General features: G+C 39.0%; 2 protein-coding genes across 3 annotated transcripts in view; one reads left to right on the top strand and one right to left on the bottom strand.

Moving 5' to 3' along the window:
• The window catches only part of CCDC162 (uncharacterized), a 150,019-nt gene extending 141,369 nt beyond the window's left edge, over positions 1 to 8,650 (top strand). The window contains exons 42-44 of the mRNA XM_020876610.2: positions 1,119 to 1,239; positions 6,617 to 6,741; positions 8,457 to 8,650. Coding sequence (XP_020732269.2) covers positions 1,119 to 1,239; positions 6,617 to 6,741; positions 8,457 to 8,543 — 333 coding nt within the window. The 3' untranslated portion in view covers positions 8,544 to 8,650. The remainder of the gene's footprint in view (positions 1 to 1,118; positions 1,240 to 6,616; positions 6,742 to 8,456) is intronic.
• Positions 8,651 to 9,125: 475 nt separating this feature from the next.
• CD164 (CD164 molecule) lies at positions 9,126 to 25,160 on the bottom strand. Of its 2 annotated transcripts, XM_070449991.1 has the most exons (6): positions 24,855 to 25,160; positions 21,776 to 21,850; positions 20,542 to 20,613; positions 19,142 to 19,177; positions 16,319 to 16,375; positions 9,126 to 15,251 (listed from the first exon to the last, which is right to left on the bottom strand). In XM_070449991.1, exons 1-6 carry the CDS (start codon positions 25,042 to 25,044, stop codon positions 15,085 to 15,087), a joined length of 597 nt encoding a protein of 198 aa, XP_070306092.1. In that variant the 5' UTR covers positions 25,045 to 25,160; the 3' UTR covers positions 9,126 to 15,084. The 2 variants fall into 2 exon arrangements, with proteins under 2 accessions (XP_070306092.1, XP_070306093.1); XM_070449992.1 differs by lacking the exon at positions 19,142 to 19,177.
• Between the last annotated feature and the right edge of the window lie 18 nt (positions 25,161 to 25,178).

Below are 25,178 nucleotides of genomic sequence, written 5' to 3'. Positions count from 1 at the left end.
TGTTTCACATATATTCATTGAACAAATAGGTCAATTAATTCCCCAGATATATTAGGAAACAGAAATCAGGTTAAATGAAGGAAGTCAGTAAGGGGAATTTTACAAAATAAATGACCAAAAAAGGATTAAAAAATGTAACCTCTCACAGTCCAGGAGGCCAGAGTCTGAAATCAAGGTGTGGGTCCCTCCAGGCGGCTCAGGCAGAACCTGCTTCGTGGCTCCCCTGGCTGCTGGCGGCTGCCCACAGTCCCCGGTGTCCCTCCACGGGCAGCTGCAGCTCTCCATCCGGCCTTCTTCCCTAAATCTGTGTGTGTGTTTGTGCTCGCTCCACTGTTTATGAATTCATCAGCATTCGATTTAGGGCCCTCCCTTTAATCCAGTATGACTTCATCTTAATCACGTCTACAAAAACTATTTTCAAATAAGGTAACATTTTGAGGTTCCAGGTGTCCATGACTTGGTGGGAGACACTATTCAACCTGTTACACTATTACTTTTTCATAATTAAAAACAATTAGGAGATGATAAGAAATAAATTTAAAAAGAAAAAAATGCCTGTGATCTATGCAGATGAGTCACTTTGGACATAGAGACTCTGACCAATGGACTCTGGATCAGGGGTGCAAGGGGAGAGCAAACATGAAGTTGTCTTCTGGATGTGGGCCTTGTATCAGGCCTGGAGATGGTGCTCAGTGCATTCCTGCAGATGATTAGTTGAACTTAGAGGTCTGGGAGAGAGATCAAATCTTTGCTTGAAGCCATCAGGGGTCCCACAGGCACTGGGGCTTGGCCTACAAGGTCCTCTGTAAACTGGTTCCTCTCCCCTCCCTGCTTGTCCTCTGATAAAAGATAACTTTTGTGAGTAAACTTCTATTGTAAGGGGATAAAGTGTTCCAAGGGCTGCCTCTGTTCCTCACTGATTAAGTTCTTGACATCCCTGGTGCTGCTGATTTTCATAAGGCTCAGTTGAGCCTGACCAGGAATTTTTTTATATTCCTGGGATAGCTTTGGTCTCATACTCTCCCTGGCAATCCCCCTACCCCACCCTTCACAGTGAACTGATGGAATAGTTCTGCTTCCCCAAAGCATTTCTGCTTCTCAAGCACTTTTCCACTCAGGTGAGAAGCCGGCTTGCCCATGAGCGTAGTGTGAAGCTGGATGCTTTCCAGTGGGTAGAAGAGCTACAAAGTCAGCTTAATGATGTTGAGCAATCCTCCACCCAAAGGAACTCACCTGGAGGTAAGGATACCCTCTCTCTGGGTAGAATAAGCTCCCAGGGTCTTGGGTGGGGATTGAAAGAGGGTCCTGGGGACTAATGATAACAATCCAGTGGCTATAAAGGAAGTGCTTCATATTTGTTGAATGAATGAATGAACCTTTATTCTCATTTGCAGTTAGAACTTTCTATTTTAATTCACCTTGGGAGTATTGATATTCTGTATTAAAAGGTTTCAATCATAAAAACTAGTTCAAGTTGAAATATGTCACCTAAAGAAGACTAGTACATCACTAGATTTTGAAGCAAGCTAACACCTTAGGAGAATAGAGGAGTAGAATTTGCCATCCTAATGTGTCTCTTTGGCATAAAGTTTTAAGCTGATTATTTTTGAGAAAAAGCAGACATGGGAAGGGAGTTTCCCTTTTGTAAGAAAAGTTTAGAGTTTTAAGAGCATCTCTTTTTTTTCAGTACAAGGAAGAGAAGGATGACCAAATCTCTAGAAGTTTATGGAAAAGACAAATCTGTGTAACAATGTTACCCTTATTTATTGTGCTTTTCCTGATAACCTCTCATAACTGACTTTTCCCCATCCTCAACATCCTCTTCTGTCTTTAGCTGAGGATGGCATTTAAATTGAGAGCTTCAGGAATGCTGCCAAATTACTCAGTTTTCCTAGGCCTCTCCTATGTGCTTGTTGTTGTTCAGTCACTAAGTCAGGTCTGACTCTCTGTGATCCCGGGGACTGTAGCCCGCCAGGCTCCTCTATCTCCTGAAGTTTGCTCAAATTCATGTCCGTTGAGTTGGTGATGCTATCTAACCATCTTATCCTCTGATGTCCCTTTCTCATTTTGCCTTCAATCTTTCAGAGTCTTTTCCAGTGAGTCAGCTCTTCACATCAGGTGGCCAACATTTTGAAGCTTCAGCTTCAACAATAGTCCTTTCAGTGAATATCCAGGGCTGACTTCCTTTAGGACTGACTGGTTAGGTCTCCTGAAGTCTAAGGGACTCTCAAGAGTCCTCCAGAACCACAAATGGAAAGCATCAGTTCTTCAGCCTCAGCCTTCTTTATGGTCCAACTCTCAAATCCATATATGACTACTGGAAAAACCATAGCTTTTACTATACAGACCTTTGTTGTCAAAGTGATGTCTCTGCTTTTTAATATGCTGTCCAGGTTTGTCATAACTTTTCTTCCAAGGAGAAAGTGTCTTTTAATTTTATGGCCACAGTCACCATCTGCAGTGATTTTGCCCAAGAAAATAAAATCTGTCACTGCTTCCACTTTTCCCCCCTCTATTTACCATGAAGTGATGGGTCTGGTTGTCATGATCTTAGTTTTCTGAATGTTGAGTTTTAACCTTGCTTTTTCACTCTCCTCTTTCACCTTCATCAAGAAGCTCTTTAGTTCCTCTTCACTTTCTGCCATTAGAGTGGTATCATCTGCATATCTGATGTTGTTGATATTTCTCCCAGCAATCTTGATTCCAGCTTGTGAGTCATCCAGCCTTGCATTTCTCATGATGTACTCTGCATATAAGTTAATTAAGCAGGGTGACAACATACAACATTGTCGTACTCCTTCCCAATTTTGAACCAGTCTGCTGTTCCATGACCAGTCCTAACTGTTGCTTCTTGACCTGCATGCAGGTTTCTCAGGAGACAGGCAAGGTCTCTAAGAATTTTTCCACTGTTTGTTGTAATCCATACAGTCAAAGTCTTTAGTGTGGTCAGTGAAGCAGAAATAGATGTTTTCTGGAACTTCCTTGCTTTCTCCATGATCCAACAAATGTTGGCGAATAAACTGTTGTGTTATTTTCTCCTGTTAATCTCATATCAATTGAGTTCTTAGACCAGCCAAAAGAACCTAGAAGGGTAAAGGAAAATTTCTTCCTTCCTGACAGGATACTAGTGACCACATTTCTCAGATGTTCTTCATAAAGTACATTATGATTCTTGGGTCTTAGGGGCTTGAGGAGTCCTACGGAAATGACAATCAAAACAGCATTCTGGACAACACAGTCAGCGAGCAGCAATGGAATGGAGGCCAGAACCTGGGATGTCTCTAAACTAGCTTCCTCTTCTGTAAGATGAGGACTAAATAAATTCCAAGTTCTCTTCTAGGTCTATCAAAAATATTACCCCATCAATAGCTACAATCAGCCTATTATTAAGGTCAGCTGGGCCTTTCCTTTCTGTTCCATAGCCCAGTCTGGTGGTTGACAATATGGACTTTGAAATAAGACAGCGAAGGTTCAAATCCTGTCTCTGTCACTGCTAGCTGTGTGACCCTGGACAGGTTAATTCACCTCTCTGTAAAATACCCACCTCAAAGATGAATTCTGAGGACTCTATGAAACAGTGGGTGTCTGCCACAGAGTGGAGTAACACTAGGTCATTGTGCAAATGTTTGTTATTATACTTTCATACATGTGTGTCCTCCTTTATCTGTGTTTTCTTTTGGCCACTTACAGTGGTGTGAATGATGTGAGCAAACACTGTCAGAAGCAGAAAGATCATTTTCAAAGGTCAAGATAGTTTATGTTTTCTAAGAAAAAGGCTGGACTTGTTAGTAAAGCCCAAGGATACCCCCTCCCTGCCCATGCCTGCGGCCTGGGCCCTAATAGTGGGACTGGCGTCCCCCACCCAAGCCCAGATCCAAAGAGGAAGAGTGTCAAGGGCCCTATTTTGACCAATCACCCTGAGTGATTCTGTACCTTCCACTATCCTCTACAGACTCCCTGGGGTTTTCTGTTTCTCCCTTTCCCCTCTGCCTCCATATGCCTCCAGCCTAGCCAAATATCTTTTAAATCCTTCTCCGAGTTAACACATCCAATCAAACTGCCATCTGTGTCCTTTAAGACCTGCACATTTACAAAGGAGGACCAGAGTCAGGCAGGAGGCACATGGGGAGAACCCTAATTACCAGGATAGGAATGCAGCAGGAATGAAAGAGAAGTCTCTTTTTCAGGAAGCAGAGGTAGAAGTTACTCGCTGGTCTCAGCCCCTATCTGTCCCCTTCTGCAGTGATGGGAGGGGGTTTGCTCAGGACTTTCTACACGTTGTCTATTGAGGAAGAAATGCACCACCTAAGAGTTGTGATTAAGGTTTATTTGGGGAGCTTACTAGAGTTTTTGCTGAAAAAAAAATCATGTATTTGAACATCATAACATTACTGCTAATCACAAAAAAACAAGTTAATGATTTTAGTGTTTATGTATGGGAAGATGCAAGAATCTTATTAATAACTGAGTAGTCTTTCATTGTATGTATATACATATACATATACATCTTCTTTATCCACTCATCTGTTGATGAGCACTTAGATTACCTTCATGTCTTGGCTGTTGTAAATACTGCTGCTATGCTATCTTTTTAAATTATAGTTTTCTCTGTGTATATGCCCAGGAGTGGAATTGCTGGATCATATGGCAACTATTTTTAGCTTTTCAAGGATCCTCCATACTGTTTCCCATAGTGTCTGTACCAATTTACATTTCCATCAATAGTGTAGGAGGGTTCTCTTTTCTCCATACCCTCTCCAGCATTTATTATTTATAGACTTTTTGACGGTGGCCATTCTGACTAGTATAATACCTCAGTGTAATTTTGATTTGTATTTCTCTAATAATTAGCAATGTTGAGTATCTTTTCATGTATTTGTTGGTCATCTGTGTGTCTTCTTTGGAGAAATGTCTATTTAGGTCTTCTGCCCATTTTTTTATTGGGTTGGTTTTTTGTCATTGAGTGTATGAGCTGTTTGTATATTTTGGAAATTAAGCCCTTCCTTGTCAATCATATCCATTTGCAAATATTTTCTCTCAGTTTGTAGGTTATCTGTCTTATGGTTTCTTTTTCTATGCAAAAACTTAAAGTTTGATTAGGTTCTATTGGTTTATTTTTATTTCTATTGCCTTGGAAGACTGACCTAAGAAAACACTGCTACAATTTCGGAGAATGTTTGACTATGTTCTCTTCTGGGAGTTTTATGGTGTCATGTCTTATATTTAAATCTTTAAGCCATTTTATTTTTGTGTTCGGTGTGAGGGAATGTTCTAGTAACTTCATTGATTTGCATGTAGCTGTCCAGCTCTCCCACCACCACTTTCTGAAAAGATTCTCTTTTCTCCAATGTATATTCTTGCCTCCCTTGTCAAAGATTAACTGAGAATGGATGCATGAGTCTATTCCTGGGCTCTGTTCTGTTCCACTGATACATGTGGGCTTGATCAAGGCTTGTTTCTTGAGGACTGACTTCTCTCTGCGTCTCTGGGCCCTGAGCATGCTAGGAGCAGACAGGAAGTAGAGCCCCTTGGGAGGCAAGATGTCTGCCGCCTCTGTAGCGTCCACCCTCCGTTCAGGCTCACGTGGCGGGAGTGGGGAAGGGACCCTCCGTTCAGGCTCACGTGGCGGGAGTGGGGAAGGGACCCTCCATTCAGGCTCGCGTGGCGGGAGTGCGGAAGGGACCCTCCGTTCAGGCTCACGTGGCCGGAGTGGGGAAGAGACTGGGCTGACTCAGGTCATGTGACCAATTTTGAACCAAGCACTGAAGCCAGAGACTGAGATGCCTGGTAGGCTTAGGCCCAGCTCACATGTTCTCCGGGAGCGGACGGAAAGGTCAGCTCACTCTCTCCTTCTCTTCACAGCAACTAGTTTCTCTTATTTATTCTTAATTGAAGTATTATTTACAGTATGTTAGCTTCAGATATACAACATAATGATTCAGTATTTTTAGAGATTATACTTTATAAAAAGTTATTATAATACAGCAACTATTTTAAATCTCCATGGTCTCTGCCGACACTGTCCTACTCCTCCCCTATCAGATGGGAACTCCCTCTACTTCTTGTCCCTGGCCTACCTAAACCTAAGCTCAGCTGCTTCTCCTTCCTTCCTGTTAAAATGGAAAAGGTGTTCCTTTTCCTCCCTGGGACAATCACTGTGATCAGCATCCCATGGGCTTCTATCATATCAGGGGCCTTGAGCTAATCTTTATACATTCATATTTCCCACCCATCTATCCTGACCTTGCAGTGAACAATGACTTGTTGAGCATGTATGTGCCATCAGCATAAAATCCACCATAAAATTAATATCTGATCAGTTGCTTGAGCCAGAAATCGGAAAGCTATTCTTCCTTACCCTGCAAACCCAACTAATTACCAAGTCCCATTAATGTGAATATCTCAGTCTGTCTACTTCTACCCACAGGTTCAAGTAACCCATCATCTCTTTCACTTGGTCATAGACGCTCAGGCAAAAGACACTATCCATGTTTTGACATCTTCACTCAAAACTGATGAAGCTGAATCAGATACCCATTTTAAGCTCTAAAATTTTATGAATTAAACCTAGACCTGTACATTGCAGAGATATAATTTAGCATTTTTCACTTTACAGGCCTTATATCCCAAGCTCACTACTCCCTAAGTTCTGCTTCCACATCATCCAGATACACCCAGCAACACCTTTTAAAGACTCAACTCATGGGAAGCAAAATAACAAGGATTCAAAGGCCAAAGACTGTAGGTAATGATAAATTTGATTATATGAAACAATGAAAAATATAAATATGAAATCATGGATTTAGGGTCACTTCAAAATTAAAAAATTGTGTATCAAGATCTTATCTCAATGGTTGGATCTTAGAAAATAATATTCTGGGTTTCTCGCTAAGGGAATTTGTCCATGAGTTATTGCTGAATCAATGTGTTCCTGTAGGAAGGAGGGTCTAGGGTTTCCTATTCTGCCAGCTTGATGGCATCGCTCCTCAATAATAAAATTCTAATGCTGAAACAAGCCCAAAAGCACTTACTCAATTACAATTCAGTAAATGGGTGTGAAAGTCAGTACAACACCTAGACATGTTCTCTCAATTTTTTTTTTCAATCATCTACAGTAATTAACTAGCAGTGCCACAGCCTTTGTGTTCCCTGGCAGAGCAGAAATAATTTCATAAGTCAGCCTTAAAACATGTGAGAAATGCTTGGAATGCAGGTTAGGTTGAGGTATAGCACATATTTGAAGAATTTTTCTTTAACTGTTTCACCTCTTGGTTTATGTAAGATACCATTTGAATCCTCTTCCACCATCTTCTCTATGCTGCTTTAATAAGTATTACATTCTTTGCTCCATTGTTTTTCAGAATCTCCTCCAGAGAGGTATATATCTAATCAACACACTTAAGAATTCTTCTCCTCTTACCTTGAGAAAAGTTAAGAGGAAAAAATACGATCATTCTGTCAGAAAATATGCCATCCTAAGGCCTCTTTTGAAGCCAATGGTCTAGTTATTGAACCAAAAGTTTGTTGCAGTATTCCCAGACATACAGTTAAAGGGAGACACACACAGAGGGAAGAAGCAGGTCAGGAACATACCCCACTGAGAACCTTGACCAAGTAGGGCCACGTCATCAATGCCTGCCTTTGGCTTGACCCACCAATCTCTGTGCAGTCATCTTTCACCAAAAGGTGACATTCTACTACATGTCTATTTGCTTCTGCAAAAGCCCTTTCCAAAAGGAAGCGATGTTGACCTGTATGGGACAACGGCTTTTAAGCTTTACTCTATCCCTATTTCACTCCCCAAAGCAAATGTTCCTTATGGGGCAGGTTGCTGATCACGACTCTTATGGTTGAACAAGTTGCTAAGGAGTTAGTACATTAGCGGAGATGCACTAGGTTTCAGATTTAGAAGGCTGATGGTCTAATACCAATTGTTGGCTACATTACCCTATTAAATAAATAAACTGTAATAAGTAAGGAAGTGTCTTATGGGCCCATTGGCTTGTGCATAGTAGAGACCACAGGTAAAAAGCCTGAGGTCCAGGAAAGCCACAGAATCATCTGGAACCTCTTCAAATCTTAAGGTCTGACTTCTTAAACAAGGTCTATGAGACAAGTCGGATAAATACAGACTGGGAGGAATTTATAGAGGGCTGAAATATAAGACCACCACTGATCTTTTAAAAGTAGCACTGCACTAACATAAATGATAAAACATTAAGGAATTTATTGATTTCTCCAAATATATCTTTCCTTCCTTAGCTGGATATGGCTTTCCATTAATGGATTCATCCTGACTAGTTTCCTTTATAAACAAGGGGCAAAATATGTATGACAAGGCACACTAGTCTAACCCAGACTGAACCAATGATCTAGGTCTCATTAGTGACTTGTAATGATGCTATAATTATTATTCATCATCTTTTTAAAAGGCTCTAATAATTATTTTTTTGCAGGTAACTATTAAACACAAAAAAGGAACTGACCGTGTCTTCCTACCCAATGTGGCAGATATTGTTCAACTTTCAGCTTTTCAAGTTTAAACAGCTCCATCCAGAATCCCATTTAGACCTGATTGGTAATCATATAGCCTTTTTCCAAGTTTTATTTCTATGGGCATTTGAATGAATAAAAATGATTCTAAATTCCATTAAGCCTTTTATCTAAATTTTACTATATGTGAAGATAGTATGGAAGGACTGAGATTATATGCTGAATGTCCCAAGTGAAGTAGGATTTGACCCTAAATTTTAATAGTTGATTTGCATTTCTACATCCTAGGCTTGCCTCTGGTCAACCAGCAGCCTCTTAATATGGGTTCTAGAGTTACTGATTAAGTGGGAGAACCAAGAGAGAGGGCATTGCTGGCCAGACAGTATTTATTAACAAGTGAAAAACCAGGTCAGAGACTAAGTAAATCTAAAGCACTTATTTCTATTTGTTTCACTTAAGAACACCATTCTCTCAAGTCTTTTTATTCTTCCTAAAAACAGCAAAACCCTCTTCAGATTTTTGTAAAGTCCTAATCCAAGTCTTTTTGTTGAGACAGGAAAATTTATCTTAAAGGAATAAACATCAATAGATAGATAAATGGAACGAACATATTTTACAGACATAAACATATATTAAATATCTAAATGCACACACATGCACATTTATTTCTGAAATGACATAAAAAACAAAAAGGAAGGTTGATGACTGAGATCAAGACTAAAAAATCAGCATGACCAGGTAAGATACCACTTAAGTTTCTCAGGTCCAAATTCACTCTTGTCTTCTATCAAGTAATGAATCTGGACCCTGCATACGTCTTCTTTACCACCAGGCAGGATGTTAAGCTTTGGCAGTAGAGGGTGCTGGAGGAAGAAGGGTTTCTCCTGGGTTCAGGGCTCCTCACCTAGGCAGGCACCTGCAGCTTTTGCAGTGCCCAACTCCAGCGGTGCACGCAGCTTCCTGGTGGAGTGCCACTGGCATGGCACCTCCTGTGAAGGGGCTCCTCCCCTGCCCCCGCCCCACCACCCCACCCTTCACAGCCGCAGTGAACTCTGCTATTCAGCCTTGGCCACATCTTCTCCAATGAAGTGCAGATATAAGCTCAGGAGGGTAGTGATGCACAAGGGCAGTGATGAAATAACAAGTGGTAATAGTAAGTCAAAGGACAAAGAGAACATTCTGATCTGCTGGTAGGAAATGGAAGGCAATCTCAGTGTGTTAAAATTTTCAAAGTGGAAACCCTGGGTGCAGGTGTCCACTTTTGTTTGCTCTTGAGAAACATTCACACATATAAGCAAGGTGGCAGGTACCAAGATATTCTTTAGGAAACAGTAAAATCTACAAATTACAAACAACTTAACTGTTCTTCAGTAGGTACATACTTACAATAGTCATACTACATATACCAACAGAGAATTTAAGAAATTGGCATAGCTAATGAGTGAAAAAAAGTTGCAGGATAATACTAAAATAAAAACCCACATTATGTATTTTCTAAAGGGATGTTTAGTTGTGTGTATATAAACGCTGAGGGGGACAGTTTACCACCAAACCAGTTCTAGTAATTATCTCTGGAAAGTGGAGAAGGACAAAGATGGGGAAGGGGCTGGGATGATCAAAGCAGACTTTACCTGTAATAGTTTAAGAAGAAAAAAAGAATATGTATGTTACTTAAATAATTAAAAATGAAGACTTTAAACAGTGGTTTTCAACACACTGGACTTCAGCCAAAGGACACTGATCCTTGAAAAAAAGGAAACCACCAACCCAGCTTACTGCCTTGAATTTCTAAGCCATGATGCAGGAAGGCAACACCTAGGCAGAGGTCAGTGGACTTTCCTGAGTTGAGGAGATGGAGCTGAGAGTTAAGGGAGATGAAAGCAGATAGAGTTCCCAGGGCAGAGGACCACAGAAAAGAGAACTACACAAAGGAGAACTCCAGAGACCTGCAGAAGGTACCCCTCAAGTATTCAACAACGTACTGGTCAGGACAGGTACACAAGAGGTATCCGAGGAAGCTATCCAAGGCAGGGGAGCGGTTTAGAGGAAACAGTACTTGGAATGCACACAAGGCTAAGAATAGAGGCTGTTTCCACTAACCCAGACCAGAAAGCCTCTTAATCCAGGGAGCACTGGGTAGATAATTAGCCAGTGCAGAACTGGGTAACAATTAATCCTAGGACAAATGTTCTGCTCTTAAAACTTAAAAAGCAAGATCTGACAGGACCCAACTGCTGTCAAGAAATTTAACTATGTCCCAGAACAAAAATAACCAGCACCCAACAAGTTAAAATTTACATCTGGCATGCAATAAGAAACTACCAAGCATACAAAGAAAGAGGAAAGTTACGACCTATACTGAGAGAAAATAGAAACTGACCCAGATGTTAAAAATTGTTACATGTTCAAAACGTAAAGCTGGAATATGTGGAAATATGAAAAACAACCAAACTGAACTTTTAAACTTTTAAAAATGAAGACATCTGAAGTGAAAAGACACCAAGTAAGAGTAACAATAGATTAAACATCGCAGAAGAAAGTATTAGTGAATTTAAAGATAGTAATAATCTGACACAAAGTAGAAAAAGGTTTTTTAAAAACCAAAACAGTGCATGGGTAAATTTTAAGTCACCTTCTAGCAGCCTCTGTGGAACTGAAGTCCCCAACACAGAGAATGGAAAGGACAGAAAAAGATATCTGAAAAAATAATACCTGAAAGTTTTCCAAATCGGATGAAAAACCACAAATCCAAGACACTCAACAAACCTCAACCACAGGAAACAAAACAGCATCAGTTCAACTCAGTCGTGTCCGACTCTGCAACCCCATGGACTGCAGCACGCCAGGCTTCCCTGTCCATCACCAACTCCTGGAGCTTGCTCAAATTCATGTCCATGGAGTAGGTGATAACATCCAACCATCTCATCCTCTGTTGTCCCCTTCTTCTCCTGACTTCAATCTTTCCCATCATCAGGGTCTTTTCCAATGAGTCAGTTCTTCGCATCAGGTGGCCAAAGTATTGGAGTTTCAGCTTCAGCATCAGTCCTCCCAATGAATATTCAGGACTGATTTCCTTCAGGATGGACTGGTTTGATCTCCTTGCAGTCCAAGGGACTCTCAAGTCTTCTCCAACACCACAGTTCAAAAGCATCAATTCTTCAGCCCTCAGCTTTATGGTCCAACTCTCACATCCATACATGACTACTGGAAAAACCACAGTTTTGACCAGACAGACTACAGCATAGCACACTACAATCAAAATGCTCAAAATAAGCAATAAGGAGAAAAATCTTGTAAAAGCAAGAGGAAAAAAAAACACATGTACTGAGGAACAAAAGATAAAGATGAGATTTCTCATAGGACACAATGCATGTGAGATGCTGGATCAACATCATTAAAGGGCTAAAAGCAAAAATGTCAACCTAGAACTCTATATCCAATGAAATCATTCAAAAATGAAAGCACACAAACACTGTAAGAACTCATAACCAGTATCTGTACTAACAAAACTAGAAATGTTGAAGGTTAAAAGACATCCTTTAGGCAGATGGTGAATACCAGCAGCAACATGTTATCTACACAAATTAAGGAAGAGCACAGGGAGAGTTACTACACGGGTAAATACACAGGACTTGAATCATTAAAACATTAAAAAAAAAACACCCCACCTACTGTGAACACCATGCTCATCAAAATAAGTTTGTCTTTAGCAATGTTCTAGGAGTCTTCAGTCCACTCTTCTGGGCTTTAAGGCTGATAGAAGAGTATTTAATCTTTTTAGTCCAAGTTCTGCAATTTCATATAGAATGTAATTTTGCCCAAAACATGGGCCTACAGAATCAGATTTCACATAGCAGCATGTGGCTTGGTACTAAATATTTATACCAAAGACTCCTGAACAGAAACCCAATTTTACTTTACATGCAATCTGAATAAGGCAGAAAGTCACAAACAAGCTTTCAGATATCTAACAACAGATGGTATTCTCATAAATACTTGGTAAACTAGCACATAAGTAGATGATTTCTATTTGAGGAAGATCAACTTTTTTTGTCAGTAGCAAGGCAAACCAAGTCTTCCCTCCAACTATCCTTTCTAAGGCTCCGTTCGCCACTGATAAAGACATCCCTTAGCCACTATCTGCTGGTCTTGAGGAGCAGGAAACACTGAGTAGACAAGCCATTTCCAACAAGACTAAGGTAAATTCATAGCATTAAATTTCAGTTAAAATATAAACGCACACTTTAGTTAATAAAAAAAAAAGAGCAGATTAACCCAATAAACATGTAGATTTATTTTAGATTGGTTTGGTACATGATACAGATTGGTTTTGCAGTTTTTAATGAACTGAAATAGAAATTTCTAAATACAGCAGTGTCTGCCTGTGCAACAATTATCTGTAAGGTAAGGTACGGGATTTTAATAGAATTACAATCTGCATGAACAAATCCTGTGAAAAATCTGAAAATGTTTCTATATACCTTCTGGATTAAAAAAAAAAAAACCCAAATCATTAATGGCTCAAGATACTAAACTGCTAAAGAGGGGAAAAGGCGGTGAGTTCACTGTAAGAGCTCTTCTTGTAAAATCTAATTCCATATTATGATTCTGTCAGAGCAGTATTCAAAACTACAGAAGATGAGAGGCTTTATCAGCTACATTTTCACAGAAATAGCTATAGCATTAACATTAATGTGTGGCAAGGTATTTGTATCTAAGTAAATGACAATTACACCATTGTAGCTAATTTTTACCCCTTTGGAGAATGGAAATTCTGTGTATTTTCAACTCAATTTTGTATCTTAAAGCAATCACTAAAAGCTAACAGCTATGGCACCGTAATAAAAATTTCTGTGAGGTACCTAGAATATCACTACTGAGGGAAACACAAAAATGTGAGGTAAGCCTACCTTTTCCCAAAAACCTTTGAAGCCAGAGATTTTAAACAATTAAGGCACTTGAAAACATTAGGTATATGTACAAATGTGCAAGTAAAACAAACTTTAGCTGTACCAGCAAGTAACAAAGAAACAGTAAATCTTCATTTTAAGAACCTTTAATTATCTAAATATAAGGAATTCTGGCTTATGAAATGGACCAAAGCAACTTGTCTTTTACTATAAAATATTGAAAACCAGTACTAAAATCGGCCACTACAGGCTAAAGAAACTAAAACAAAACATCTTAATGACCTAGAAAAGCAAAAGTTCATTTTAAACTGATTTAAGCCCCCGAACTAATCCAATGCGTCAAAGGCAGGGAAGAAATACCCCCCAACCTCAAAAAAACTAGTGCTTCACAAGAAAACTAAAAAATAAAAGTACACATGCTTTTCCTACAACAGGAATCAAAACTTAAGAAGAAAGGCTGGGAGAGGAGAAACAAGAAGTTCAATCTGTTTATCCAGGGCAATTATCAATAAAATTTTAGTCATCTGATTAACTAAAATTTTTTCTGAAATTATACTGCTCACATTTGCTATCTCAAAACTTAAAATGACTGTCTCATTTAAAGAGTTAGTAAATGATTCTAAAACAACTTATTTCTTCCTTGCCTTATAGAAGTTACTTTTCAAGAGAGCTCAGTGGAAATCCTTTTAAGGTACAACAGTGTTAGGTTACCTTTTTGAAGTACAAAGGAAACATAATTAAATCAACTTTACACTTTTTAACAGCCATAACAAAAATGGTGGGAGGTCCAATAGATGAAGGCTTTCGACTCTGTAGAACATCATTTAAGTTACTCAGGCTTGAAATAAAGTAGGTAAGTTTTCAATTAAATACTAACAGTGTGGTATCTAAAAGCAGGTTTACTACTGCTCACATCAAGTTACATCCTCAGACCAACTTTTCCCTTCATTAACGTAAAAGAACAAATCACCAACATTTTAAAAGTTACAGTCTACCTTTCAGTCTGTCTTTTAAGGCACTGTTCTTTCTCAATGACATAAGGTGCTTTACAAGTATGAACAATAACCTGCTATACTTTTCATGTTTTGTATCCTCTCATTTCTTTAAATCTGGAATGTAATTCCCTGTGTGGCATCTTTTTTCTAATGTAGAAAAAATAACTGTTATCAAGCACAAAATTTTACTCTACGGATACTAAATTTATAAATTTATTCCACTTTTGAAATGATAGCCAAAAATCCACCTGATTGATGCTCATTTGGCACATTCTTCTCAATTCTGGTCACTAAACTACATCCTGAGTTAGGATGAAAATAATGCAGCTTTCAGGCTTAAAATGACTACATTTAAATTGCCAAAAGAGTCATGAGGTTGTCTGCGCAGGACAGTGTTTCCCATCACTTACAGTTGCATTTGGCATGTCAAGAAGAGAGAGCATAATCCCACAGCAGCAGCCATTCAAAATAAAAGAAGACAGCCACAAGGATTCATGCAGCATATTTTAAATATTCCCAGTGAGCAAAATGATTTAACTGATTTTTCTTCAAGGGTGATGCTCCTATATGCATCCTTTGAAAAATTAAAGATCCTAGAATAGCGTCTTCCATGTGGGACATCTTGAAAGATAATATTTTGGTTTCAGTGAGTTACACGCCAGTCCTTGTTAACTTAGTGGGTCTCTTTACAGAGTGTGGTAGTTTCGTTCTTTAGATTTGCAGAATTTATAGAGAAAGAAAATTACAGCCTGCACACCCAAGACAAGGACAATTCCTCCAATGAAACTGGCTGCATCAAAGGTAGACTTCCGCATAGGTTGTGTAGTTGGAGTTAAAGTGGTATTAGTTGTACCTGGTTAAATGAAATAAAAGAAATAACAATTCTTAGTAAAATACTTAGTAAGTCTCGTGATTCTCAATTTCAAGACTCATCTGAGCCTCTTTTTTGCCATGTGTTTCTATAAAGTATTTACTCTTGTGTCAACAGCTTCCTAATTGAGGAAGACAACCACTTATCAATCCCATTCTTCATTCTATCCAACAACATCAAGTGGCCAATGGTGCTAACGTAATTTCAAATATGAAAACAAAAATTTATTCTCTTGGCACAGTATGCCGTGAACGTATCAAGCACTTTTAAAATTTGCAGTTTCTTCAGACTACATAGCTTAGTTAATTGCTAGAGTAAATATTACTATTTGTGTTTAAAATTCATACTTTGCATTTTTCTAAATTTATAAAAGGTAAATCAAAGTTTGATTACAGGTTTTCAAATTACAAAAATAACCTTAATAAAGCCAAAAAAATTCACAGAATCAAAGTTTTCAGTATTATAAATATGGCTGGAGGGAAGGGTTCCTAACCTATGTGTATCTACAGTGTTCTGTGGCATAACCTAAATATGACAAGTTAATAACATGTAAAAACATTAGTTAATAAAACTTTATTTTCACACATACTATCAAAAGTTACAAAGGAATTATAAGAAATGGTAAGAAATATGAATAAGGTGTACATTTGTTAGTTATCTCAGCTTTTTAGACCTAAAAGTAAAAAGGATGGCTATATTATCTTCAAATTGACACGGTCTAATACAGCACACAACCAATCTCTAATAGTAATCAGTATTTAAGTTATAAGAAATTAGATTTTACCTACAGATTGTACTAAAAGGGTCTTGGAAAACCATTCCCGTTTAATTCTAACATGTCACGCCATATGTGATTACCATTTTAAAATGTACTCTCAGCAAACCTATCCTTATTGCTTTAACAGCCTACTACCTTGGTCTTCCAAATCTAAGAGGCGAATTTCAGCTCCTAACTATTTATGAATAAAATTGGAAAGTGATAATAAATAGTAAAAGCTAACACAGCACACACATCCCATCTCACTGTTAGTTTTAAAAACCACAATTACCTGATGTAGTAGCTGTGGTGGAAGCTGTAGTAGTGGAAGGCAGAGTTGTGGTTTTAGCTGGAATGCAAATGACATGTATTAAAAACTTAAATTTCTCAATTATCTAGCATCTATCTTTTAAAAACATAACTACCGTTTCAACATGCTTCCAGTTTTTTGTTTTTTTAACAGAATAAAGGTCAAATCTCAGTTAATGGTTTACTAACATATCTACACATTCAGAACATCAGCTCTGAAGTGTATTCTAAAACATTAAGCAATCATAAAGTTGTATCTATGTTAACATCTATGTACATATATAAGTATAAAAATTTATATATACACCTGGATACAGTTTGCAAAAAGACACACAGGTGGGCAAGAATTTAGGTGAGGGAACTACTGGTTCTTTCTCAATAATCTTGCTTCTAAGACAAAAACCATTAACTTAGTAAGTCACGGTAAGAAATAAATACAATTCAGTATTTCTTAAAGTAGATACCAAGATTTATGTTCATTTCAGGGGTTTGGCAAACTTTTCTTAACGAGGCAGACAATAAACATTTTAGACTTTGTGCACTGTGTAATACACAAGCAGGCAAAGACAACAAGCAGATGAATCCACATGGCTGTGTTCCAAAAAATTTTATTTATAAGAACAGGTGCCCTGAGGCCCTAATTTCCCTCATCTAAATGATGTTAAGAGCCCAAGGGTAAGCTCTCCTCTACTGTAGCACATGAGTTCAAATAATTATCTGCTGGTGTCTCTAAAGAAATGCATACTCATGGGAAGAATAAGTTTGAATGTAAATACATTTTAGGAACTACAGCACTATGTTAAAAGAGACTTCAGACAGTATCAATACTACCAATAAACATTAGTAAACACTATGATGTGTTCACACACTTATTTATACTCTTTTCTCTTTCATTGTAAGCACTGTGGTCCCACTCTTGGTCGAACAGTTAGGTCATCTTTCATTTCTCCAAGCTATGAACATCTCACAGGGAAATATTTGATCTCCTCTCTGATAGGACAGATTCTTATACAGATTTCCCAGATTAGAGGGTATGGTTATTTTAACTCATAATCCGTTCAAAGTTTTCCTTGCTTGTACCTTCTGTGAAACCACAAAAAAATATACTTTATAAATTAAACATGTTACCAAATCCTGTACAATACTAAAATATTATTAGTGATTTTGTCTGACAACACTGGCAGAAAAAATTCACAAATTTGCCATTTGTTTCTCACTATTCACCCTCTGAACATGGCAAAAAAATTATTTTTTAATTTGCACTGGTTTCAATCTCTGAAGCACTAGAAGCCCACTACATAATCAATGAAGACAGAGCTATGAGATATAATTTTTAGAAACTTGTAGAAGTTGCCCTCATTTTTTAAAACAGTTCTCTAGAATTACCACAACAGAATACCCCATCTGTGTTCAATCTTGCCTCTTTCCAAAAGCCTCTCTACACAGAATAAGTTATTATAATGCAAATCTCATCATATAATCTACATGCTTCAAACATACCAGCAAGGCATACAATGGCACTTCTCAGTCTGGCTCTTGACCTGTTGACTATCGTGCTTAACTTGTTCTCATCTTGTTCCTGGATACTCCAAATGCAATTCCCTGCCTGCATTATATTACACTCTGTCACCTTTCCTTCACATGTGCGGTCTGCCCTGCTCTACTTGGGAAGTTCCCCTCTTATTTTACCAGGTAACTTCAAGACTTAAGTCTGTCAACATCCCCAGGAAGTTGTCACCACACATTACTCAACACACACACCTTCCTACAAACCCCCCAACACACTGTGCTTCCTGACCTTTCAAAGTTCCTACAAGAGACAAAACACTGTCTTACTTCTGTTCCTATATCCCTATTTTCTAACACCTAGTCCTGGAATAGACGTTTTTATTTACTCTATTAAACTGGTAAAAATTTATACAAGGAGATAATATTTAATGCTGTTGAAGTGAAGTGAAAGTCACTCAGTCACGTTCGACTCGTTTGCAACCCCATGGACTATACAGTCCATGGAATTCTCCAGGCCAGAATACTGGAGTGGGTAGCCTTTCCCTTCTCCAGGGATCTTCTCAACCCAGGGATTGAACCCAGGTCTCCCGCATTGCAGGCGTATTCTTTACCAGTTGAGCCACTGGGGAATGCTTTTGAAGGTGTGGTTTAAAAACTTTCTGGTTTCTGGAAAGCAATCAGTATTAAGAGCCTTAAGATAATCATATCCTCTCACCCAGAATGCTGTTTCAATCAATCCTACCAGAGATGACAGCAAGTATTTTCCTGTAAGATATTCACAGAATGGAAAATGAAAGATGACCTATTCAACTAAGAGTAGATGGGTAAAGTGCATACAACTATGTGTGCAGTAAGAAGGCAATTCAAATGTGCATGGGCATAATAACCAATTTCCTAGTAAGTGTATTTATTAGGAATCTATATATATAAATATATTTAGTTAGTTCTGAAGAACTGAAGACATTTTGGTGTACCTACGGATGACAAGAATTAATTTCCTTTAGGCTTCTGTATTTCCTTAAGAGTTCCACAAAATCCACAAAGTGCAGTTTTCAGACTCAATGTACAAAACTACAACAAATCTGTTCAGATTCAATGAACGTGAAACACTATCGTTATGCGTCTCTGTCCCCAACAGTACACGTTAATGTAATTATTCCAGTCCAAGATTAAATATATCTACTCATTTTAAAAATTAAACTAATGATTTTTAGATATTAGTTACTAAAGTTACTCATCAACAAAAGTTTAAAAAACCTTCAGAGGAGGAGGAAAAGAGTCAATTATCTTGTATTACCTGTAGAATTGGTTGGCGTTGGTGTGGCAGTGGGCGCTATTTAAAAAACAAACATGTAAGTCAAAGTTGTCTAAAATATAATAATCTATAACACTGTTTCCCAACCTGCAGTCATTTGAAAACTTTTACTATTTTTTCATTTTAGTACCACCTATGGAGGAGACAGATAGTTGCTCTGTCCCAGTACTGGTCCTCCATTCTTTAGAAACAGAACCAATTCTTAGTGACACCCTCCCCTGCAAAAACATTTTTTAGTCTCCCCTGCAGCTAGGCAGCCATGTGTAACTGCTAGAAAGCATCTATAAGGTAGATACAGGTCTCTCACGTTCCCTTCCTCTTCCTGTTGGCAGAAAAACCATTCTGATGGCTGGAACATGAGCATTCACCTTGGAGAATAAGGGCAAAGCCACTTCTGAGGAATGACAGTAAAAACATAGGAAGAGCCTGGCTCTCTAATGATTGCAGATGCTACTCTAGCCCGCTAACTGCACTCAAGCCCCGCTCTCCTTTACATGAGAGCCAAATTAATCTATCAATCAAACCACTTTAATTTGGAGTTTTGTGTCCTTTATGGCCAAATGAATAGAATTATTCAATTTTTCCTTAACATATTTTAAAATTTTATACTCTTATTTCTAAGCAATATTATCATAAAATTACATTAGATACTAAAACTGTTCATTTATTTACCACCTAAACCACATTATGGACTCTATGTAGGATATAACTGCTCTCATACTAAGGAGAGTTTCAGTTAGAAAATTCAAGTTGGGGTGAGGGAAGGGAAAGAGAAGTGACTACTGAAACTAGTTACAGGTAGATGTGAAAGGTTATTTACTCTAGAAAAATCTTTTATTCTATTTAATTATTATCTATATACCAAATAAGGAATTTGACTTTCCCATTAATTTATAATCTTGTTAGAAAAATCAGCTTTCATCCAGGAATTTTAACTATTTCCTGGGCAAAGATGAAAGGTTAAACCATCAAGTTTCTCAAACTAAAATACAGAAAATGGATGAATAAAGCAGGGATTCATTTAATCACAGTACGAACTTAAGCTGCAGACTGTGAGAATCACCAGTACCATAATAATGAAAGTGACAGAACAATGTTGCTCAAGCCTGTAAAATGCAAATAGAGAGGGTCTAAAATTCAATGAGTATCTGGAAGAGGTTAAAGAAAAATAAAGTAGAAGAGATATCTGTACTTAAAAGATTCCACAGGATGTACCACCAAACGACTAAATCAAGTCTGAAAGCAGTGAGTATGAATATGCTATACAGATCCAAATTTCTTACAAGATAGAATTATGGAAATGCTTCAAACCAAATATAGAGGTTTCCTGAGGCAATGATCTTTCTCATCTCCTCTTTTCAGATACCAAAGCGAACACTTACCAGAACAGAATCCTGTGGTGTTCACCACCTTGCAATCACTAACTGTTGAATTATCTGAACAGTAGCTTTTACCTGTTATGGGGAGTGAGGGTGGTGTGGGATGGAGGAAAAAAAAAGAATATCAATTACTCACTTATATTATCTCTGACTTTGTTACTATGCTCCAGAGTTCCTCCCAAAAATAGAACTCAAGTACAAACTCTCTAGAAGTCCACAAATACTCATTATCTTTCCCCCATTGTTTTAAACATACTACACTCTCTCCAAACATCCTTCCAAAATCCACATGAATATACTGAACAGATAAATCAGAAACACAGAGACCTCAGAAGTGTGGTACAACGAAGGTTGCTAGAATTCACAAGAGGGTGAGTCAGTAGGGAGAGGTGCTTAGAAACTAATACAGGCTTAGTAAACATGGGAGGTGCCCCAGAGCAGCAGCGCTGTTCCAGACCTCTGCTTTAGTCTTCTACACTTTCCTGGATGGGAAGATGTGTAGCAAGAGTAAGATAAAGTTTTCCCGAACATATTCAATGGTAAGGCATCCAATCTCCACAACTTGCTGATCCTGTCATACAAGAGGGGAGGGGCGCACTCTTAAATTCCATTTTATGACCTAAAGAAAAGTGACCCTTATATAACAAAAAAGTTAATTCAAACTTAGGCTAATTCCTTATTTTTAAACTTTCTTACATAGTGATATAATTTCCAGAACTCTTAAATTTTTCAATGAAGAATAACAAAGTTTAATACCATGTAGTTTTGGATTTTTCTTTACATAGAAAGGAAACCTGAGAGATTATTTTACCAATAAGAAAAAAATTCAACCTTCTTACATTTGCAGAAGATAAATATGGTTCAAACATTTTTCAGGGCAACAGTTTTCAGGGGAAAATCCCACAACTTTCTTTCATGGCTAATTTTAGTGTACTAGTACACTTACCCTAACCACAAAGGTCTAAAATTTCTCTTCCTTTTAAAGCTACTGAGCCTTAATTATCAAGTCTAAGAAATTAAAGGGGGGGAGCATGGGAGACAACAGAAGATTTTAGGGGCAGTATTAAGCAACTGATATTTTAAAGGGAAAGTATTTGATTTGCAAAACAAATAGTGCCCACCATCCTAAATGTTTTACATTTCCAAATGTTCAAGAATACCTTGCAGCAATTTTTTAAAATGTTAGAACAAAACAATATAGCATTCTCAAAATTAAAGCAAACCCAAAGATTCTTACCTTTACATTCTATCCAAAAGCAGGTAGCATTACCATCAAAACAGGAAATACAACTGTTTCGGCTTCCACAGATATCTAGGGGTGGGAATTAAAACATATAAAATCAATCAACTGGTATCTAATTTCAAGTTTGTACTACTTACCTTTGTTAAACAACAGCAAGCACTGCATACATTATCAAACTTACTTATTCAGAGAAATCATAAAACTTTATAACTCACTCACAGATGAATGGATAAAAATGTGCTACACAATAGATTATTCTTCAGCCATTAAAAAAAAAATCCTGTTATACACTAAAACATGGATGAACCTTGAGGTCATTATGATGAATAAAATTATCCAGTCACAGAAGGACAAACACAGAATGACTCTACTTACATAAAGTATCTAAAATAGTCAAAGTCTGAAGCAGAAAGTAAAATGGTGGCTGTCAGGGGCTGAGAGAGGGAAAAAGGAGGTTTGCTGTTCAGTGAGTACAAAGTTTCAAACATGACGAAAGCTCCTGGAGATCTGTGCTTATAGTTTATTATGGTACAGTACACTTAAAAATCTCTTAAGAGGGCTTCCCTGTTGGTCCAGTGGTTTGGAATCCGCTTTGCAATGCTGGGGTTACTGGTTCCATCCCTGACCAGGGAAGATCCCACATGCCTCAGGGCAACTAAGCCCCGGCATCAAAACGGCACACCTGGAGTCTGTGCTCCGAAACGAGAGAAGTCACTCCACTGAGGGGGCTCCCGCTGGAGGGACGAAAAAAGCTGGCACCTAGCAAGCAGGACGACCCCGCAGAGTCAAAAATAAAGAATAAAAATATTCTTTAAAAGAGCTATTAAGAGGGTAGATCTTATGTGTTTTTAAACTAGACACATTAAAAAAAAAAAACCTATAAAGTGGTTTACTCAAAAATTCTTTCCAATCATTATAAAAGACTTATGAAACCAGAAGGCAACTCAAGACAAGGGGGGACAAAGCTCAAGCTAGTGGTAATGCTCAGTACTTCATGGTCCCATCTAAACAACCCCTTTGTGCACAGCAAAAGGTTCAGATGCTCAGGTTCTTGACGCATTTCTAAAAAAGAAAAATATTGGAAAAAAGGCTACATACAGGGAAATCACCACCCCCAAATATCAGATGTGAACTGGAATTTTTAATAGTAATAAATATTTATTATAGGTTGAACCCAAGCTCCGATGATGTCTATTCTGAAAAACCTGAGATCATAAACTCACAAATGATCCACGCTTTCTGGGGTTTTCCATGAGAGGATAAGAGACAACTCACCTGGACGGGGCTACATTCACAAAATTTAACAAGTTAGCATGGTCTTTGTCAATAATTTAAGCCAAACAGTTCTAAAACAACATCGTAGAAGGTGAAATACAATTCAGTGTCTGGACTATAGAACTGGGCTCTACACATTTTCCTAGAAGCTAGGTGCCTCCAAAAATATTCTCATTTGCTTTCCCCCTGCCTAAAAAAAAAAGAGTTCTGCAAAGAGGAATTGCATTTCAATATTTATCAGAAATTGGAACAAATATCGTATTTTGGGGGGGGTAGGAGGAGAGTCACAAAGTAGAAATAAGTTCAGAGGTTTGTATACACCTGAAAAACGCTAGCTGTTTAAAATCTTTTGTGCTTGTGATGAATATCTGGTTAGCATAGTGTGTGTTACAATGAACTAAACTGCTGCCTTTCAGACTGTAGCTTATCCAACCACCACTTAACAGAAGAGACTAATCATCTCTTTTGCACTCATTTCAAAATACACAAATGCAATTAACGTATCTCCAAACCTCTCTTCAAACACACACACACCCTACCAAAAAATAAAAAAATTTTAGGAGGAAACTACTAAAAGAGCACAAAACAAATTCTGCTCTATCATCTCGGAAATAGTGCGGTTAGAATATCCAGTATTGTACTGCAATTTACTTTCCTCATTAAAAGACGTTTAAAATCTTTCATTATATATTTTACTTAAACCCCTATAAAACACAAAAACTAGAGAAGATATTTTCAAATAGATCGGCCTGGGGGGAAAAGGTAAAAATTCTTAGACTGCAGCAATTCTTAGGTCAACGTTGCACCTTACCCAGTATTAACTAGGATAACCAATCAAACTGGACTCCAAGTTTTAAATATCTAGGGAGGGTCTTCACTTTTATTAACTCAGATTTATCTCCCCCTCTGTTGCGCGTGTTGTCATGACACTGACTTTGCTGCAAGACTCAGCGTACCAGTCCCCAAATGGAGTCAGAGCTTAACAGAAGGTCCCGATCGGGTTCTGAAAAATCGATAGACCTGGGTTCCAATGTCAGCTTCACAATCTCTAAACACACGGTTCTAGTAGAATTACTTTATCTCCATCCAGCTCCTAGGTTTCACCACCTATCTTCCAGTGTAGCCTAAAATACTAACAGATATACGCAAAACACCGGGTACACAAACGGGTCCTTTTCCTCCTTTGCACACAACACCGAGTATAAAGTTTTAATTAATTAAATGCTCAAACTTCGGATATACCCTGCAAAATCTATATAATTAACTCTCAAGCGACTAATTTTTTCAGACCCAGGACTGAGACACCAGCGAGTATTTTTGTCTCCCAGCGTCTCTTTCCTTCTTTCGCCAACTTCGGGAGAAACCTCCCTTCGAAAAGACGACCTGTGTTGCCCGAGTGGACACAAACGACTAACCTCGGGGAGAGGTAGTTGGGTCTCATCGCCAACTTTGGAGGCGGTCGCCTCGCCCCACAATCAACCTCACTGCCGCCACCGCAGAAGGAAGCCACGTCCTCTCTTCGGAGTGAGGCTGGGGATTACGAGGCGCTTTTAAACAACACGTCGGCGCGGAACACTGTGGGGTCGCAAACAAACCTACGCCCCCGCGGCTCCACCAACCCTTCCAACCACGGCACTCCGCAACCGCGGCCACCTCGGCCCGGTCCCAGCCGGACTCGGACGGGCCGCCATGTTGCCGGACCGCGGCCCGCCCCGGCCCGCGCGCACCACACAGAGAGGGCGGCTCGGCCCGACTGGCGGGCGGGCGAGCGCAGAAAGCCCGTTGGGCCGGCGCCCACCTGGTGCTGGAGTGGTGACCGGCGGCGGCGTGAGAGTCGTCGGTGACACCGGGACTGTCGTGGTGGTGGGCGGTGGAGACGAGGGTGTAGTCACGTTCGGGGCCAGGGTGGTGTTCCCAGCCGCGGTGATTACGCAGAGCGCGGCCAGGCAGCCGACGGCCAAAAGCAGCGGGCGAGAGAGCCCAGACATTGCGTCCTCCGCGCTGGCGCTAGAGCGAAAGCTGGGACACCCTAGGCTGCGTCCGTCCGTCCCTCTGTCCACTGCAGCGCCGCCTCCGAGACTCCGCTCCCCCAGCGGGAGCGCGCCGGCGTCACAAGAGGGCG

The sequence above is a fragment of the Odocoileus virginianus genome, chromosome 19 (assembly GCF_023699985.2).
Source record: "Odocoileus virginianus isolate 20LAN1187 ecotype Illinois chromosome 19, Ovbor_1.2, whole genome shotgun sequence".
NCBI classification, from domain to species: domain Eukaryota; kingdom Metazoa; phylum Chordata; class Mammalia; order Artiodactyla; family Cervidae; genus Odocoileus; species Odocoileus virginianus.
Note: the sequence above shows the minus strand (reverse complement) of the source record. Positions and strands in the feature narration are given on the sequence as shown.